The sequence below is a fragment of the Procambarus clarkii genome, chromosome 9, assembly GCF_040958095.1.
Source record: "Procambarus clarkii isolate CNS0578487 chromosome 9, FALCON_Pclarkii_2.0, whole genome shotgun sequence".
Taxonomy (NCBI): Eukaryota; Metazoa; Arthropoda; class Malacostraca; order Decapoda; family Cambaridae; genus Procambarus; species Procambarus clarkii.
The window spans coordinates 7,878,685-7,899,768 of record NC_091158.1 but is presented as its reverse complement, the minus strand read 5'-3'; the positions used below and the strand labels follow the sequence as shown (position 1 = coordinate 7,899,768).

The 21,084-nt window shown below is 47.0% G+C and overlaps 1 protein-coding gene across 1 annotated transcript in view; it reads right to left on the bottom strand.

Moving 5' to 3' along the window:
* Nucleotides 1-1,279: 1,279 nt before the first annotated feature.
* The window catches only part of LOC123766259 (Zn finger homeodomain 2), a 66,722-nt gene continuing 46,917 nt past the window's right edge, over nt 1,280-21,084 (bottom strand). Inside the window, 1 exon segment of the mRNA XM_045755327.2 lies at nt 1,280-8,810. Coding sequence (XP_045611283.2) covers nt 2,761-8,810 — 6,050 coding nt within the window. The 3' untranslated portion in view covers nt 1,280-2,760.

Sequence of the window (21,084 nt, the reverse complement as noted above, 5' to 3'; positions counted from 1 at the left end):
GGGTCGTTGTTTAACAGGTAACGACCCTCTGGTATAAAGCCAGTTGGATGCTGGAAGGAACTGTGTGATAGACGCAGCAATATTACAAACATACAAACACACTTACACGTACAGTTAAATGGAGCCAAACTAGGAATTTTGAGTCAGCGCGGCCTTGGACGGAAGCTTCCCTTGGATGGCAGGATTACAGGGAAGTCCATTCAAGACTAAAACCAAGAGGATCTTCTCTCCAGTCGACAAAACTGGCAATAAACAAGCGAGTTTCTGGTCCCCGTAACACCGGGCTCAAAATAACTACTTTGACCACATGACCTTGCTGGAACGGCGAGCGAAGCCCACCCCAGCACCGACCCCCGTCTGGCTTCATTCAATGACCACATCAAGCCGCTTGGGCAGTGCGGGTGCTTGAGCAGGCTCTCGCTCGCTCGCTATTTGTTCGTTCGGTAAAATATGTGCGAGGTAGAGTATGGGGCTTCAATGAGCAGGGTTGTAGTGTCCGCTCTGTTCAGAGTCCAGCTTCATTTCTCTAACTGTTGATGAAGCGGAGGCTCTATGGGAGGTATCAATAAGATCAATAATCCCATGGCCGGAGTTTATAGGTTCTTACTGCAGTGTTATTTAAATCCCTTCGCAGGGATCCTCTCGTCTCCTTTCCAAAATTGACACCAAAATCGTGTCCTATGTTATATAAAGTCATAACGAACACTACAACCCACTGGTCACAGCTTTACATCTGGCGGCCATTACTTCTCTTGGATAATGTACAATATACATATAATTGCATGGGGGGGGTACCAAACGCTTTTGTTGTAGCCCGAAACATTTATAACTCTTGTGGGATCATGAATGAATTGTGTCGCTTTCCTCACAGCTTTAGAGAGATGAGGCGGGGAGGGGTGAAGGAAAGGAGTATTCTGAATACTGTACTATGTGAAAAATATATCCAGTAAGTTCTATAATATATATGTATATATAATTATATATATATTATATAATTGTATATATATAATTATATATATATAATTATATATATATATAATTATATATATATAATTATATATATATATAATTATATATATATAATTATATATATATATATATATTATATATATATATTTATTTATTATATATATATATTTTATACATATACGTATATATATATAAATATATATAATATATATATATATATATATATATATATATATATATATATATACACTGTATATTATATATAAAATATACAGTATATATATTTTATATACATATATTATATATAAATATACATATACATTATACATACATATAATATAAATATATAAAGAGCTATCTTTTGACAGGGAATTTATATTTAAATTGCTTGTAGTTGACTACATTCAGCTGGGTAGGTTGGGTGTGGAAGACTGATGAGGAATCTATGGTCGGGATTTGTATGAATTCACTCGTGATTATCCGCATTATCTCAGGAACCTGTTGCTTGTGGTAGATACAAAGAGATGTTTTTAACGCCCTAATGACCCGGGTTTCTCGTCACCACTCCAAGGGTTACAAACAAGTTCGAGTCTGAAGACGTCTTGTACTCATATATATATATATATATATATATATATATATATATATATATATATATATATATATATATATATATATATATATATATATATATGTAATGTTCATTTTGTAGTCAGTGTGAATTTACTTGAAAATAAAGAGAGACCCTTGTGTAGCGACTAAAAATCCGGGTGGTGTATAGTGAAGGTTACTTGCGTCTATTAAGTGGGAGGGAGAAGAGGATGCACACACTAACGCCTAAATACCATCTCTATAAGCAGACCTAATGTATAAGCTAGTCAATTTACAGTCATCTCATATTAACTTTATTAATAGACGATTATTTAATCTTTTTTGTTTTAAGAAATCTGCTACTGATTGTTTTTGGGCTCTAATAAAATTAGTGAAAAATAATAGTTATGCCTTCAGAAACATTCATCACGTGATTAGCATAAAAAGTGGTAGGAACATTATCTAGTAAGTCAGTATACAGCGTTATTCTGGTGCGCTAAAATCATTTTTTTAGTTACATTTAATTCATATGCTTTGTTGCGAGGTATGATAGTGTTTCACCATTAATAGGCTTTATACTCTATGATCTACCAACGTGACGCACAGTCCTAGAGGATTACACAAAAATTACATAAAACCAGCTCTAGTGAAGCTTGTAAGGCCTCAGACTCAGAGTAAGGCCTGATATCCGGAACTTTCGTAACTTTGCAAAAAATGCCATCAATTAAACATCAACACAGTAAGCAACAGACTTGTCTCTTCACGAGTGGGGTAACAGCATGTCCGTATTCCCACGCGCGACCTGGGCTTGGGCTTGACACAGACACAGGAGTTGACAGAACGGGTCTGGACAAGCGAGAGTGAACACAGGGTGGGGCCAGCAGCAGCAACACCGGCAAGCGTGACGCTGCCAGGGAGGATAAAGCGTGACAGGGGCCAAGCTACACTTACGCCAGCCCCGGCCAGGCCTGCCCAGAGGCTGCTGCTGCTGCTCACTACTCGACCGGGCCGAACATATTACTGTCGGGCCTCATAGGGCGGCCCACAGCACATAGTGAGTGTGAGCAGGTGTAGTAGTGGTTCCCTGGCAAGCGTGGCCGGGGCTGGCTGGGTAGGGCGGGGTAGCGTGCGGGCGGCGCTGGGTGGTGTGTGGGCGGGACGGGCAGCGGGTGCGGACAGTGATGGGAGGGAGGGGGACCGCTACTCACCGGCGCCGGCCATCATGGCGTGCTGAAGGAGTGGGTGCGGCGCCCCCTGCAGCCCCCCGAGACCCATCTGCTGATACATCTGCTGCAGGAGCTGCAGGCGACTCAGGTCGTCGGTGTTGCTGCTCCCACCAGGGCCACCCTTCTTTTCTTCACCAGCGGTGGCACCGGCGGCAGATGGTGGTGACCCAAGCGCCATCAGCTGCGCCATTTGCAACTGATGCGCCAGGCCGGCCGCGGGCGTCATCGAGGAGGGCGGCCGATCGACGTCCACAGACATCGAGCTCAGGCTAGAATTTAGGCTTGCCGCATCACTCTCTTCCTTCACCTTTTCCAGGAATACTTTCATGTTTTCGATATGTGAGCGCGTAAACAAGTGGTCCTGAATAGAGTACTTATGACTGTACTTAAAGTTACACACTTTGCACTCCTCAGGTGGTTTAGGACCCTCTGGCTCAGTACCAAGCACTTTTTGCAGAGCCAATTTCGCCTTTTTTTCCTTTGCCCGCGCGTTTTGGAACCACACCTGCACCACACGCTTGGCTAGCCCTATCTCCCTCCCCAGCAACTCACACTCCGCCATTGTAGGCGTCTTATAATCCTGAAACACACTTTTCATGATTTTGACCTGCGTTGCCGACATTTGGGTGCGGAACCGTTTGTTGGGAGCCCCATGCATGAACCCGGACTGTTTGGCGGAGCTGGTGGTGGAGGAGGCGGGCGAGGTCGGGTTGCTCTCGTGAGAGTTCAAGCCGGTGTCGCCCTCGTCGTGCTCGCACATGTCCAGGTGGTAGCTCTCCTCGTCAGAGTGGTCGTCCAGCTGCTCGTTGGTGTTGTCCAGTATAGATGAGTCAAACCCCAACGGCCGCACAATGTCTAAGGGTTTACTGAGATCAAGGGGACTCTCACCTTCTCGTCGGGTACCATCTGATGACAAGTTGACATCGTTCAGGTACCGCCGGATTGCCTCCTCGTGGTACATGGCTATCGAGTCTTCCGGAACTTCTGAGGAGAAGAGAGAAGAGGGCATCACTTGAGAAGCTTGAGTTGCAGAAGGAGTTGAAGACAGGCCGAAGTTCCCAACACCAGAGTCTTCTACATCAGGTAGTGCATCAATGTCCACATCTCCCTTAGAGTAATGCTCCGCGTGCTTAGTGGAAAGGTGCGACTCAAGAGCAGACTTGACTTTAAAGATAGCAGGACAGAAGGGACATTTTTTGTTAATCACTTGTGCATGAGCTCTAAACTGACCTTTCCGTTCTCGCGCTCGTGTATTCTGGAACCAGACTTGGACGACCCTCTTCTTGAGACCCACTTCCTGAGCAATGGTCTCGAGCATCTTCCGCGACGGGTTGGCCTCCATCTGGTACTTCTGGTATAGGTAGTCCAGCTGCTCCGGAAGGATGGTGGTGCGGAGCCGTTTGTCCCTCTGGGCCTCACTGGCCCCGATCATGCTCTCTCTCTCATCCTCACTCTCGTCAGCTTTACGCTTCAGAGGCGAGGCAGGGGGCAAGAGGGGGCTGGGCTGGGGCTGAGGTATGGATGTGGGCGCCTGTTGTGGCTGCTGTGGAGGTTGAGACTGCTGTTGCTGCTGCTGTATGCTGGTAAAGGGAGAATCAGCACCCTTGTTTAAAAAGAGTGCAGGGTTCATAAGGTGAACAATTTGGTGTTCCCGCCACTGTTCAAACCTATTAAATATCAGACTGCACTTATCACACTGAAAAGTACCCTCACTGGACTTGCAGTCTAGTCCTCCAGACTGCTGTGACGAATCAGTGACACTGGAGTGGTTGGAGTTCTCGTCATTGTACAGAGCTGCTGCTTGGGCTGCAGCTGCTTGCGCTTGAGCTGAGCGCTTGGCATCTTCTTCCTTAAAGCAATGTGTCTTCTGGTGTCGGATGAGCTCATAGTACCGCTGGAAGACAAGCAAGCACTTCTTACACTGGTAATTGAGGCCCGGCGTCCGCGTGAACCTGCCCGCGCCTTCGTCGTTTGGGTCAATGGGTGGCTGGTTCTCGTACACTTTGCGTGCCTTTTGTCGGGCGTTCTGAAACCACACCACAATGACACGTGGTGATAGGTTGAGCAGCTTGGATAAATACTCCAGATCATCGTCCTTAGGGTAGGCGTTGTTCTCAAAGAACTCTTGTAGCACCTTAATCTGGTAGTCAGTGAAGCGGGTGCGGTTGGCTCGCTTGCCCGTGCTGGAGCAGGAAGAGGTAGGGGTGTGAGGGGCAGAGAGTGGAGTTGATGGGAAGGACAAATGGGGCGGCGTGGGACTCACACCTGAGCTTGGAGGAATAAGGCCAGAACTAGGAACTGTGGGTGGTGTGTGAGGCAGCTTGTGAGCCAGCATGGGGTTGGTCTCAAGCTGGGAGGTAATGAGTGAGGTGAGTGACATTGATGACTGAGGTGAGGCCAGGGAGGTGAACGATGAGGTTGCCGGCAGCCCCAGAGGGGACGACGACGCTGACGACACCAGTTGGGGACCACTGCTTACTTGTTGTTGGTGATGTGGAGGAAGCAATGGTTGTGACTGCTGCTCCCGTTGTTGTTGTTGTTGTTCCAACAGTTGTTGTTGATGTTGTTGTTCCCGTGACTGATGTTGCTGGAGTTGTTGCTGACTATTCAGGCCACCTGATCCACCTAAGCCGTCCCCGCTCTTTTCTTGTACTCGGCTATTGTCTTGGTTAAGACTAGGAACTTTGTTGAGCGGAGACATGGCGGCGGCGCGTTCAGGGGCTGGCTCTTCCTGCTCCTTTGGGATGCGTTCTGCAACTCTCTCTTCCTCCCGGGCGTTGCTGATCGCCACAATCTCGCGCGCCTCCTCTGGGTTGAGCGGCATCACCTTGGCCTCACCTGTCTTTTCATACTCCTCTAGGTTAAGTGTGGTGGACGGCGGGATGCTAAAGTTATACGGCGAATCTTTGCTACGTTGTCGTTCTTTAAACAGCGTGTTGCGAAACCAATGCTTAATCACTTTAGGAGGCAGCCCACTCTGCTTGGCCATCTCGTTGATCTGGTCCTCGGTGGGAGAGTTGTTAATGTCGAAATGACCTCTAAGGATTTTAAGTTGTTCATCAGTGATTCGTGTTCGAGCTCTTTTTTGCTGAGCAGCTGCGGCAGCGGCCGCTGCTGCAGCTGCAGCTTGTTGTTGTTGCTGCTGCTGAAGAAGCTGCTGCTGCTGTTGCTTGATGAATACTGAATGATCACCTTGGAGGCCTGAAGGCCCTGAAGTAGGTGGTCCCTGCTGCTGCATACTGGCTAGGGCCATGTGATCAAACATGTGTGGAGGCAGCATGGGCGCCAAAGGTGGGTGGAGGTTCATGGCAGCCAAAGGGTTGAGTTGCAGTGGTATACCTGCCGCCAAACCCAATCCTGCCATCATCATGGGATTGAACTGCATCTGTTGCATCTGGGCTGCAGTCAGGGCATTAAGTGCAGCTGCCATCTCTGCCATCTGCGGCGGCACATTCATACCCTGGTGATCGGCTGCGGGGGAGATGGAGCAGGCGGAGGTGGAGGTGGGCGTGATGCCGGGAGTAGGCGTGGCACGAGAGGTGGGCGTGGCCGCGGCGTCGCTCCTGCTGCCTGACTCTGCCTCTTTCTCTCTCTCATCTGAAGTCCCCTTGTCTCCCCCCTGGACGATCTCCGCGTCCCGGCCTCGCTCCTCATCTGTAAGAGCAGAGGGATCGCTGCTAGAGCAGTGCCGACTAGTATTGTACTCTTTACGGTACTCATCTGAGAATTTCTTAAGGTAATCAAAAGGTACACCTGACTCATGAATTTCTTCTAAGTGGGCTTTTAAAACCCATACACTAGAAAATTGTTTATAACATTGAGGACATTTAGATTTACTTAGTTCAGGCAAATTAGAAATGGATTTGTCTTTAGCGTCCTCAGAAGCCCCTTCCTCAGGGTCTTTTGAAGGACTAATTTGTTGATTTTCAACATGATGTATAACTAGATCAAAGCCAAAGCTTTCTAATAGGTGCTTGTGAAGGCGTGAAGACTTTCTGAAAGGTACAGTGAATCTAGAGGTAGAGAGAGATTCTATGGAACATTCAGATGGAGAGAGAGAGCGGTCGTGGGGCTGAGTCGGGGGCAGGTGGGAGGCGACGCAGAGGGAGGCCCATGCGGCGTCCAGGGTGGCTGACGGACTCAAACTGCTGCCGGCGTGAGGAAGGAATGCGAGGTGAGGTGGTAGAAGACCACACAGCACTGCGTGCTGCGCCCCTTGCTCTGCTGTGTTCCACACGCCGCCGCACCGTCCGCAGCTTCCCTGGCCGCCGCTACCAATACTACCGGAGGGGGAGATGCCTTGGTGGTGCAACCCTGGAGGGGTGCCCTGGGAGTTAGAAGGGGAGCGAGGAGTGTGGGCGTCGTGATGTGGGGCTGGGGAGGGCTGCGGGGTAGTGGGTGTGGGTAAGTGGTCGACTAGTGGGCGCAAGGAGTCAAGGTGGGCGGCTGGACTGTACTCCGGGAGGCGGGAGGCTCGTGTCTGGTGGAGTACGGAGCGGAGGTGGATGTCTAGAGTGGACTGCTGGGAGTACGCTACCCGGCACACGTGACACCGGTAGGGCTTGTTACGCTCCTCCTCCTCCCCCGCCCCGAGCATGCTACCCCGCAGGGGACCGGCTTGGCCGTCCCCCAGAGGAGTGCTTCTGCCCTCAATGGTAATCAGTTCAGACTGGGTCTGAGTATTACTTGGAGTACCTTTGGTCTCCTTATCTTGCATAGCTTTTTTAAGCTTGTGCAAATGACTGACTGAATTATAATGTACAAGCAGAATATTCTTCTGCGTAAACGACTCCTTACAGACGTCGCATTTATAGGGTCTGTTGGGGTCGAGATATTTTTCCATTGGGTAAGTTAGCTTCTCACCCCGACGGTGGAGCAGAGTCTTTTGGTGAGCGGTGAGGTAACTCTGCCTGGTGAAGCCTACTCGGCACCGGTGACACTTGAAGCGTCTGGCCGGGTCACTGTAGTTATCCAGAGCCATCGTGTCTGAGTTGAGGTAGTCCTCAATGGCCTGTTGTTGGGGCGGGAGCTGTGGCTCATCCACTACTCTTGTCACCTCTTCCAACTCGTCCCCCTTGTTCGACTCCCGACGGAGCAGGGCTGTGGTGTTGGGGTCGAGGACAGGCCCCGCCCCAGCCCCCACCGGTGCTCCGACGATGGACGCTTGGAACTGGTGACGTTCCAAGGCCGTCAGCTCGGGGTGATCTGAGCTTACATGCTTCTGCAGTGCAGTCAGGGAACGGAAATTCCGGTGGCACAGCAGACACTTGGTAGCGTCTCGAATAGCATGGTACTGAGCATGCAAGTGCAGCTTCTCAACAGTCTTAAATGCCAGTGAGCACTGCTGGCAGCGGTATTTGTACACGTGGCGCTCAGACACGGCCACTGAGGGTCTGGGGACAGCGCCGTGAACCTCCCGGAAGTGACTGTGCAGCGCCTGGGCTGCATGGAAGTACTGGTTGCAGCCCTTCTTCCAGCACAGGTAGCCCGGGCCACGAGGGGTCTCAGTGATTGGTGTGTGGCCCGCAGTTGCCTGGTGAGCCACCAGGTCCTCGATGGAGGCACAGGCCAGCCCACATACGCCACACTCCTCCTGCTCCCGGCCCACGCCCCGCTCATCACCTCGCTTACCTGCACCACCTGATGACTGGTTATCATCCAGCTTCGGCGGGTGCCGATGCTGGAGGTGTTCCTGCAACCGATGATGCTGTTCACTCTGGTTTGGGTGATGGTCGTCGTCATCATCGCCTTTACCAGCAGCAGCAGCACTGAGTCTAACAAGCAGCAAGAGCCGCTGGAGGCCGTCAGAGTTAACGGAGTGGATATTGATGGCGTGCTTCTCCAGCGCGGACATGTCGGGACACGCCTCCTCGCACAGCGGACACCTCATACCCGCCTTCTTCTCCCCGCCATGGTCACCATCCACGTGATGCTGCAACGTCGACTCCGACTCGCAGGTGAAGTGGCAGAAGGGGCACGCGTGCACGTGGTCCGGGGACCGACCCGCTTCCTCTTTGGGCTCCTCTGGAAAATGAAGAAAGACAGACCCTCTGTCAGTACACTTCGTACTGGCGTCATTTGCAACTTCAAACACACGTATGCTCCTCCTACCTAACAAATAAATATACATGTTTCTAAACAAATTATTAACACGTACTAACCTTCAACATTAATACAGGCTATTCATAATATTAATAGGTTAAACAAAATTAGCTGTAAAGAGCGAATAATTATACATTTTCTATGAGAACTGAAAAGAAAAAAGCGTAAATAATGCTAAAAAAAAAAGAAAATTAGTGTAATACATAAAAAAAAATAAAAAAGAGACAAGGAAGAGAAAGCGGGCGAAAGGATAAAAGGAATTGACCTGGTGCAGTTTACAAAGCGTAATATTTGGGGGGGGGGGGGGAACAAAGTTTACACTGCATGATGGCAGGGACCAAGAGTTTACCTTGTGCAACATAGCGCCGGGCGATGGGCTTCACTCTCATTCAACACCCCCAGTTGCCCGAGGTAACACGACAAAGCCTCTTATCACCTCAACATTCCCATTTCATTATTACAAGTTATTATTTTTTTCAACGATGGCACACACACACATCAAAACAAAAGTTCGAGTCCTCGAAGAAGAAAAAAATAGCCACAATAAAGCGATTATCTTTTTAACAAATGGTGGTGTGGGTGTTGGTAGGTTGTCCCTGGAGCAGCAGCACCTACAGGCAGGGCCTCCCACTCACTGACGCTCCCGGCTTCTGGTCACTTCCTGCACCAGCTAATGACCTAAATGACATTACGTGAGCCAGCTCAGTGCTCAGCTTAAGCCTCAGACAATCCGCGCTCATTAAGACCACCTCCCCCCCCCCCCCACACCGTGTCTCAGACAGGCCGCTACGAACACAACACAAGGGGAAAAACGTTCACATTGCTCTTTCCTTGGAGCTACTTCCCCTCGTTTTCTTTCCCGACCTTCTAAGCCCTTCTCCCCCCTTTTTTCTCCCCTCTTAAATCACAGTTTTAAAACAATGTTTTCCTTACAGAGAATCCATAAAAAAAAACTTTTTTTTTTAAGCGTATCATGCGTATACCAGAAGAAATGACGAGGACACACACAGTGTGGAGGTGACAGGAGGTGTGAACATTACAGGGAAAAGGTGATAAGTTGTGGAACCAGAGGCGGGTCTTCTTCGTCCTGTGTAGGGCTTCCACTAACTCCTCTTCCTCCCTCCCTCCCTCCTCTCTCACTCATTCCTCACCTTCTCCACGTCCCCATCATCACCCACGTATATGTTTTTTTTTTTTTTGTTTTTTGGAGATATATACAAGAGTTGTTACATTCTTGTACAGCCACTAGTACGCGTAGCGTTTCGGGCAAGTCCTTAATCCTATGGTCCCTGGAATACGATCCCCTGCCGCGAAGAATCGTTTTTTCAGCCAAGTACACATTTTACTGTTGCGTTAAACAGAGGCTACAGTTAAGGAATTGCGCCCAGTAAATCCTCCCTGGCCAGGATACGAACCCACGACATAGCGCTCGCGGAACGCCAGGCGAATGTCTTACCACTACACCACGGAGACTGCTCGCTCGTCACTGCTTGTCTCCCTTCACCTCCTTCGTCATCGTGATGGCTAACAAGCCACGCCACGTCATTAATAAGTACAGGGCATGACTGGTGAGGCTGCTACATGGCTTCCCCTCCCACGTGACAAGCCCCCCACCTTACTCCTCCTCGCTATCTCGTGTGCACCATTCAATTTCTTTCTTTATTATGCACCCCATACCCATCCCGTGGGCGGTGGTGTAAAGGATTACAGAGGCACATAATCGGTTCAGGACCTAAACCCTCTAGTTCGAATAGCTAAGCAAATAACAATCTTTTGACGCTATTTACAAAATTATTAATGTTATATATATATATATATATATATATATATATATATATATATATATATATATATATATATATATATATATATATATATATATATATATATATAAATATATATAAATATATATATAACCTTCAACAGTAGTTATATTATATATATATATATATATATATATATATATATATATATATATATATATATATATATATATATATACACACATACTCATACATACATGTACATATATACAACTCTAAATGCATCACCCACGGGTTACATTACTATGGGAGTGAATCCACTTAACAGTTACCATTAACTCCCGGTGATCGTACAGATGATAAAAAATAAGCTATCAAGCTTTTCATGAAGTGGATTTTGAATGTCATGACATAAATACATAAATATAATACATGTGTGTGTACTAGGCCTAGGAATATTTAAGTTTGTTTTTTAGCTTAATTTTTTGGACTATAAAGTGAATAGTACAAAATTCTACTATATAATTGCTAAGTACGTCAATGTTTGTACTATGGTGCACATAGTTACAAATAGAACTATCTAAACAGGAGGATGGGTTGCAATACGGGTTAATCAACGGTAAGAGTCAAAAGTTCAAAATATATGTCCAACTAGCCAGGGCATGGTACCCCCCCCCCCGGTTATATCGCCTTGCCCCCCCTCCTCCGGTCATATCGCCTTGCCCCCCTCCTCCGGTCATATGGCCTTGCCCCCCCCCCCCCCCCCGCCACCTCACCGGCCAAAACGCCTGCCACTGTCGTATATTTTGCTTGAAACTTTAAGTCCACACTCAAATCAGTTTTGGAAATTTTGGAAGCTTTCAGATTTCGCGTTTTTCTATTATAATTTCATTTTAATATTCACATTTTGTTCTAAAACAAGACTTTTCAATAGGTACAGAAGCCCGACTCGTGATACTTCCTGGCAACATTGACTTAGGTTTGCAGGCTTCACCGACGTCAATAATCAAATTCGCTCTCAACTAAGTCTTCAGCTGGAAGTCACTGTCCCAGGAAGTTAAGCTTGAGTAACGTGCCGACAGCTTCACCTCATGTGCGTTGGAACTAGGCAATGATGTAACCACGTCGTACAGCTTTACTAAATGGAAGTCTTCTGAATGGAAGAACAGGGAGACAAACGTCTCGCCTTGGCGCCTTCTTTTCATAATTACTTACTTGTCTTTGTTTATATTGGCCGCTAAATTATGAAGTGACGCGTCCTGGCCTAATATGCACTCCGAGCTCATTTTCTACCGAGTCCCAATATTCCACTAAGTCGTCTACACACGCGGATCTTGTATTTGAACACGGGCGCGCAGGCATTCACTTCTTGGAGCGGGTTTAAGCTCCGCTCCAGGAGTGGTGGCAAGCCCCACAGCCAGACCGGTTACACACCCATCACCCCCTTTACAACACAAAACAATAATGGTAATGAAGATTAAAAACACTGGGAAGTTAAAACAGCCATGTCTGAAGAGGAGAGAGACAGAGAGAGAGAGAGAGACAGAGAGAGAGAGAGACAGAGAGAGAGAGAGAGAGAGAGAGAGAGAGAAAGAGAGAGAGAGAGACACGCGAGGAACCAACCACCATCCCGGCGCCACCACGGACGATTTGGGCAATTGTAATCATGGGGATATTAAGTGATATGTCCTTGGCGGCTTTAATCGCTGGAAGGACTTGGCCCAGAGTCTAAATTAGTGGCTGAAGCTCCTCTCTGGCTGGTGGAGATAAGGAGTTGTCAGCAGGGAGGAGCAGGAGGAAGAGGAGATGCAGGAGGTGAGATGTGAAGAGGAGAGAAGAGGAAAAAGAGTATTAGGAGGAGACAGAAGGACGAGAGATTTCAAACAAGGGAGTGAAGAGGTTATGTTTCTCGTTTCTGCTTTTCACGGAGTGGCCCAAATGTGTATGTGATATGTATAATATGCCTGCACTTGCCTATGATTATACTGAGTTTTAAGTTTTTTAACTTGTAGGTTGTACCGGGTTTGTGTGTGCTAGGCTGTGCCGGGTTTGTGTGTGCTAGGTTGTACCGGGTTTGTGTATGCTAGGTTGTACCGGGTTTGTGTGTGCTAGGTTGTACCGGGTTTGTGTGTGCTAGGCTGTGCCGGGTTTGTGTGTGCTAGGTTGTACCGGGTTTGTGTATGCTAGGTTGTACCGGGTTTGTGTGTGCTAGGTTGTACCGGGTTTGTGTGTGCTAGGCTGTGCCGGGTTTGTGTGTGCTAGGTTGTACCGGGTTTGTGTATGCTAGGTTGTACCGGGTTTGTGTGTGCTAGGTTGTACCGGGTTTGTGTGTGCTAGGCTGTGCCGGGTTTGTGTGTGCTAGGTTGTACCGGGTTTGTGTATGCTAGGTTGTACCGGGTTTGTGTGTGCTAGGTTGTACCGGGTTTGTGTGTGCTAGGCTGTGCCGGGTTTGTGTGTGCTAGGTTGTGCCGGGTTTGTGTGTGCTAGGTTGTGCCGGGTTTGTGTGTGCTAGGTTGTGCCGGGTTTGTGTGTGCTAGGCTGTGCTAGGTTTGCGTGTGCTAGGCTGTGCCGGGTTTGTGTGTGCTAGGCTGTGCCGGGTTTGTGTGTGCTAGGCTGTGCCGGGTTTGCGTGTGCTAGGTTGTGCCGGGTTTGTGTGTGCTAGGTTGTGCCGGGTTTGTGTGTGCTAGATTGTGCCGGGTTTGTGTGTGCTAGATTGTGCCGGGTTTGTGTGTGCTAGATTGTGCCGGGTTTGTGTGTGCTAGATTGTGCCGGGTTTGTGTGTGCTAGATTGTGCCGGGTTTGTGTGTGCTAGGCTGTGCTGGTTTCCTTGTAGTAGCTTTACCTGTGGATAAAGTACGAGAGATTAATCTCCACAACCCGGCCCGAGACTAGGTTTTTTTTCTGGTGATAGACATGATTGGAAAAACTACTGCTTTCAGAAACACATAGGCACCCCCCCCCCCCCGGCTCCTCTCGAGCAGTACATCGCACTGTGAAGTTCAAATCCCGAACGGCCAAAATACGCTGTACTATAAATCAACGCAAAATGGACGGGCTGTCTCGTTTTCTAATCGTGGATCCATGGTCATAACCATCCGGTTCTTGTGTTTTTTTTCCTGCGAGGCAATGCTAAATATACGGATCTTTGGTATACTTTCGGTTGCGTAGGTGTATATGAGTGTAGCCAAAACAATAAATACACAGTAATACATTGTAATATACACAGGCTAAAGTAATCTTACAAGCTACCTTGGCCTTTATAAGTAGACAGCTGTAAACTGGAAGACAAACACCTGTACTCATATATAACAAAGGTGCCCTCAATGTTAGTAGGCCTAATAGAATAATACAATTTATAAAAAAAAATTAAGCTATTGGTGAAGTAAGTATATGAAGAGATAACTCTTATAAGCCTAAATTGTCCCAGGATTTTTTTTTTCAATTCCCTTCATCTTGTATGAGGGAAAGTACCAAGAAGTTCCTAAGACACACCGGTGGTACGAGAACTGGGGAGTGACACATGACACATGACACAGGAGAAGTATCATGAAGAATGCAATACGATAACTACAACATAAATAGTGCAACATTGTGTCACCAGCATCTTGAGGTTATCTTGAGATGATTTCGGGGCTTTTAGTGTCCCCGCGGCCCGGTCCTCGACCAGGCCTCCACCCCCAGGAAGCAGTCCGTGACAGCTGACTAACACCCAGGTACCTATTTTACTGCTAGGTAACAGGGGCATAGGGTGAAAGAAACTCTGCCCATTGTTTCTCGCCGGCGCCTGGGATCGAACCCAGGACCACAGGATCACAAGTCCAGCGTGCTGTCCGCTCGCTGGACTTGTGATCCTTGTGAGCATACGAGTGAAGGGCAGAGGCTATACTTATATTCGATATAGCTATAGAAGCTATATATGCTATACAGTTAAGAAATGATTAGAACCTCGAACACGGAAGCAGAAGTTGATACACACATGAATGAAGAGAGGAAGCGTGAAGCATAAAAAGAGTAAGATAGGGAGGGTAAGATAGCCAGGAGGAGTGGTGATAGCCTCTCCACATACAACTACTGTATGTAAAGTGTCTGCACATACAGTAGTTACTGGGATCTCTCCCTAGTAATCACAGACAATATTACGGCCATCAGTGACCTTTGCAAATTTATCATTAACAACTCATACAAAAAAATGTAAATAGTAAGACTAGGGCGATCACCTTAAGAGATAGATTAAGAAGAAATCCCTCTTTAGAGTGAGGCCAAAAGAAGCGACCCTTACAAGCACACACTCAAGAGTCTTCTTGGTGTATGTCACTTGTATGCTTGTTGATGAAGGTGTGGTCGCATGAGAAGACAGAGGGTAAGGAAGGCTGGAGTCCTTCGAGCTAGACTTGTAAGGAAGGTGAGTGCCAAAGTGGCTGATTCTGTCAGAGCCAGACGCAGCTATAGAGCAGTTAAGAGCCAGTCGCAGCTACAGAGCCGTCAAGAACCAGACACAGCTACAGAGCCGTCAAGAACCAGACGCAGCTACAGAGCCGTCAAGAACCAGACGCAGCTACAGAGCCGTCAAGAACCAGACGCAGCTACAGAGCCGCCAAGAACCAGACGCAGCTTCAGATCTATCAAGAACCAGACGCAGCTGCAGATCTATCAAGAACCAGACGCAGCTTCAGATCTATCAAGAACCAGAAGCAGCTTCAGATCTATCAAGAACCAGACGCAGCTTCAGATCTATCAAGAACCAGACGCAGCTTCAGATCTATCAAGAACCTGACGCAGCTTCAGATCTATCAAGAACCAGACGCAGCTTCAGATCTATCAAGAACCAGACGCAGCTTCAGATCTATCAAGAACCAGACGCAGCTTCAGATCTATCAAGAACCAGACGCAGCTTCAGATCTATCAAGAACCAGACGCAGCTTCAGATCTATCAAGAACCAGACGCAGCTTCAGATCTATCAAGAACCAGACGCACCTACACAGCCGTCAGAGCCACACGCAGCGAGAAGCGTCAGATGTGAACAAACAAGACGTCGACCAAGAGGCAGCCTTACAAGACACCCAAGCTATATATACATAAACAGAGGCGGAAGCGCTCAGAGTGTTAAGGACTACACACACACACCACCTCGACCTCCCTTCACTTAAAGGAAGCGATACATAGCGACGCAGAGTCCTTGTTTTGCAAGGGTTTCTTGAACCTCCATTTAAAACTAAAATTAGCTTCAGAGAGAGACCTTGAGTGGTTTCTTGCAGGTATATATAAATAAAACATATCTGCAGAGCGACTTTTGAGTGGTTTCTTGTACATATATATAGCATCTCCAGGAGTCATGGCTAGGAAGCGAATATAGGGAGAACTTAAATAAATAGGTTCTGTAACACGGAGAGTACTAAAACAAACAGGAGCTGCAACAGGGAGTACTAAAACAAACAGGAGCTGCAACAGGGAGTACTAAAACAAACAGGAGCTGCAACAGAGAGAACTAAAACACACAGGGGCTGCAACAGAGAGAACTAAAACAAACAGGGGCTGCAACAGGGAGTGAACTAAAACAAACAGGAGCTGCAACAGGGAGTACTAAAACAAACAGGAGCTGCAACAGAGTACTAAAACAAACAGGAGCTGCAACAGGGAGAGTAAAAACAAACAGGAGCTGAAACAGGGAGAGAACTAAAACAAACAGGAGCTGCAACAGGGAGAGTTAAAACAAACAGGAGCTGCAACAGGGAGAGTTAAAACAAACAGTAGCTGCAACAGGAGGAGCTACAATAAACAGAAGCTAAACCAAGGTGAGTCACACCCAAAAAATGCTACAACAGGAAGTCACAACAAACCGAAGCTGTAAGAGAAAGGTAACAACAGAAGCTACAACAGGGGATCACAACAAACAGGAGCTGCAACGGCCACCACGCTCGCCCTACAATGACAGGACATCCGTACATATCCTCTACCACAGCACCCCTCTACCACAGGGTACCTAGAACATACCTAGAGATGGTTTCCGGAATTCATCTACTCCCCGAGTCTACCAAGTCTCTACCACAGCAAGCATTGAAGCATCTACAGTAACACCAAATTACCCACAGTAACACATAAGGAACAACAGATAACGAAACAACAGAAATACGGAACAACAGATAGCGAAACAATATACATTATACTGAAGTGCTAACTTTTAAATCCAACAAGGAACGACTCCGAGGAGTGAACAATCGGAAATAGAAAAAAACACAGCAACACTAGCAACAGCAAAAGCATTAACAGCTGAAACACAACCTGAGCAGCAGCAACTGAAGTAGCAACCACCTCAGCAGCAATTATGAGAGGGGGGGGCTAAGGAACAGCAGCAGAGCAACGATATGAAACGCAACAGCAGCAGCAGCAGTAGCAGCAGGAGCGAGACGGGCAGCCAGTAATCTCACGTAATGAGTGGTAATGAGATCAGACTGGCTCGACCCACAGCCACCTCAACACAACTATGAGAAATGAGGGCGTGAGGGCGCTTGCTGCCTCCTGCTGGTATATGATCTACCCACTCTGACCGTCGTATGATGAGTGGGGGATGATTTGCCCACTCGCACCATGGTGGTATGATGGTACAATGGCGGAGTCATACCACAGAAGGTAGGAACCAGGATGGTAATATAGTCAACACTAGTAGGATGGTGGTTTGATAGGTTCAAGCTGGTGGGATGAGAGTGTGTGTACTTACCTAGTTATGCTTGCGGGGGGGTTGAGCTTTGGCTCTTTGGCCCCGCTTCTCAACTGTCAATCAGCTCAATTACAGGTTCCTAAGCCTGTAATATCATATCTACACTAGAAGCTGTGTATGGAGTCAGTCTCCACCACATCACTTCCTAATACATTCCATTTGTCTACTACTCCTGACACTGAAAAAATTCTTTCTAACGTCTCTATGGCTCATTTGCGTGCGTGCGCGCGCGCGCGTGTGTGTGTGTGTGTGTGTGTGTGTGTGTGTGTGTGTGTGTGTGTGTGTGTGTGTGTGTGTGTGTGTGTGTGTGTGTGTGTGTGTGTGTGTGTGTGTGTGTGTGAACTCGCCTAGTTGTGCTTGCAGGGGTTGAGCTTTGGCTCTAAGGCCCGCCTTTCAACTTTTAATGATCAGACGTACAGATTCCTGACCCAACACGGCTCACTCATCAGTATACTGACTACTCTGATACTGAAAAAAAATAATGTGTCTTTGTGTTTAATTTGGGTACCCAGTTTGCACTTGTGTCCTCTTGTTCGAGTACCTACCGTGTTCAATACCAATCTGTCTTCGTCTGCCCCACCAATTACCCAGAGAATTTTGTATGTGGTAATCATGTCTTCCCCAATTCTTTTGTCGGTGTGTGGCTCACTTCATTTAGCCTTTCCTCGTAATTCACACCTTTTAGTGGGACAAGGTGGAGACAACGCAGGCAACAGAGGCCCAACCACGCTCCCACATGACAGTTGAGAGGCGGGACCAAAGAGCCAGAGCTCAACCCTCGCAAGCACAATTGAGTAAGTCCATCAGTAAAGCTAAGCAAATAAACATGGGGTCCGGTAGCAGCTGAGGGCAGCACTATTAAACATTAACACACCAATTACTAAATACTAGGCATCAGCATATCTAAATGAGGACAAACGTGAACTTGTAAAAGCAACTTTGACAATTAAGCTTGCTTGATAGACAAGCTTAACCTTCACGAGAAGCCAAGGTGAATATTAAGCTAAAATGAGGTATTAACTCCAACATTCCCCCACGAAATGAGTTCGGAACTCCATTTATAAATCTGGAAGGAAGTTTAGATGTCAAAGTGTGTCTTAACTTTTTATTGGTTGAACTATTGTGGTTTTGGTTTTACTTAAGAAGGCGAGTTAACAGCTTCTTTGTGCACACGCACTCTTTCCCCCTTGTCACCTCTTCCCTCTTTCCTCCTGTTCCTTGTCCTCCATGTCCTCTCCCTTCCCTTTTCTCCTTCTCTTGCTTATGGCCCCCCCCCCCACCCGCCTGCATTGTTATGCAATACAGATTTTTAAAATCTAATTTTCGGATTACCTAACCAACCAGATATTTGATTTCGACATACTAGCTAGGACCCAGTTGTACCTAAATACATGCAACCACGCACGCGCACACACTCATTTGTGTGCGCGTGTGTGTGTGTGTGTGTGTGTGCTCAACTAGGTGAGTACACACACACGAGCAACTATTCAATCCTCAACACTAGCTATTAACTAAACTCGGACACAGTCAGAGTTGAACCAGTTTCACCGCATAGCGGGAAAAACAAGAGAGAACTTCAACCCAGTACTGCACTAAAATAACTATCAATAGCCTGTCGAACGAAGGAACGTCCGACGCAGTCAATATTAGGCCGATAAGGGTCTGGCGTTACCTGATACCAAATGTCGGGGATAACAGGTGTTGGGGTTAATTCGGGGTGTGTATTTGTGTACCTGGTGTAGGGTGTGAATATGTGTACATTGTGTAGTGTGAGTATAAGTACGTACATACATTACAATGCAGTGTAACTACCTAACAATTCGCAGGAATAAGCTTCAGCTCCGGGGCACCGTTCCTTCGTTCCCACATCCCCTCCCATGTGCTCCTTAGTCATACTGGCTTAGCGCTTTCTAAGCGCTTAACCTCAGTGGCTTAGGTTCGTGATTCACGTAGACTTTTGGGGTTAGTGCTGGTATTGGCACTTCCTGGTCCTCGTACTTGTATCTGTGTCTTGTGTTAACCTTCTTACTTGTCATGTATCGTCACTCCGACTCCCATCACAAATGTCATTACTTTACACTTGTTGGGAGTGATTGTGCGTGTGTGTGCGTGCGCGCCTGTGCGTGCATCAGGGCCGTCAAGACAAACCCTGAGGGTCATAGGGCGGGAGGTTATAGACAATGTGACGATACATTGAAGATACCTCTTCTTACCAACATTCCACTTTCAAAACATCTGCTGATACTATTCTGCCCGTCTGTCCTGGCCCAGCGAGAAGAGCTAAAGGGTCGTGGATCTGCAACCCATTCTATTTCCTCTTGATCAATGCCTCTGGCTAATTATCTTTTGCCACCATTATTGCTTGCCGACGCTCAAATTGGTTCGGGGCGCGCTAGTTTTTATTCGCCAGACGGCGGGGCCTTCCGCCGAGGGGGTATAAGGGCGAGAAACTCCTGTGGCAAAACACACCGTTGCGAACAATTGACGATCAATGGGCGGGAAGCACATAGAATCAGACACCTTTCTCATGCCCCCTAATTCCTCGCTCTAACCACAACGCGAACCTACTTAACGAAACAATCAAACGCTGACTCGCACTATACTGACGGAAGAACACGGTGAATATAATACGCACTTAAAATACAGAGGAATTTGAGAGAACTTTAGTGAACTAAGAAATACACAAGACAGAAGGGTCATACACCAGACCGCCAGCTGTGTATACACATTGATTTGAAAATATTGTTTACTTATTTGTCTAGTTGCATATTATATTCACTTAATTATCTTTACTTCCTTTTGTTTATATATATATATATATATATATATATATATATATATATATATATATATATATATATATATATATATATATATATATATATATATATATATAATATGTATGTAAATAAAAGTATTATTTCACAATTAACAGCGAAAAGATAACGAAATCTCGGCAATTACACCTGATCACCCATCACCTGCCCCCCTCCCCCCCTCCCGTCATCCGGGTTCTTCCCGCGTCCGTATCTCTTGACTCTGGCTTCAGCTAAGCCACGTGGACAGTTGGAATAATCGTAATTTCCAACGGCTTCGGTGCCACCCGGTCTAAACTCCGGGTCAAGTTAATTATGTCGACCTTTACAGTAGACGAAAATAAAAGGCTGGAGCAATTATCTTGTGGCATTTTATCAGAGCTCTGAGAGTCCCATCACAGTAAGGAATGATGCCTCCTCCACTTTCATGGAGTATTTTTCTTGATATATGAGGCGCTAAGGGTTGATTTGCATACAACCAGGATTCCTGCTTTTGTTTTCTATTAATACCAGAATGGGTACCCGGGGGCGCCCGGGTCTCTTTACTCTCTCGTCCTCTCCTCTTCCTCCGTCTTAACTCTCTCAGGAAATGTATTATTACGAAAGCACCGAAACTGGTAAACAAAAGCAATATTTCAGACTTCATGAAACTCGCACGCGGGTCTTTAAATGACGCTATTTCTTAAAGTATTTCACTTGGGCCGACACCGACTGGTCATGACATTCCCATACCCCACATGATTCATCTTGGAAAGTTAGGTGAGACTAGCCCCGAGCGTCTGGCATTCAATCTCGGGCAAACAGACATTTTAGTTTATAGATATAGATTTATTAATAGCATATCAGGCGATGCCCGAGTATACCTGTTATCCAGGTCATGCCCACATACCCTCCTCTCTCT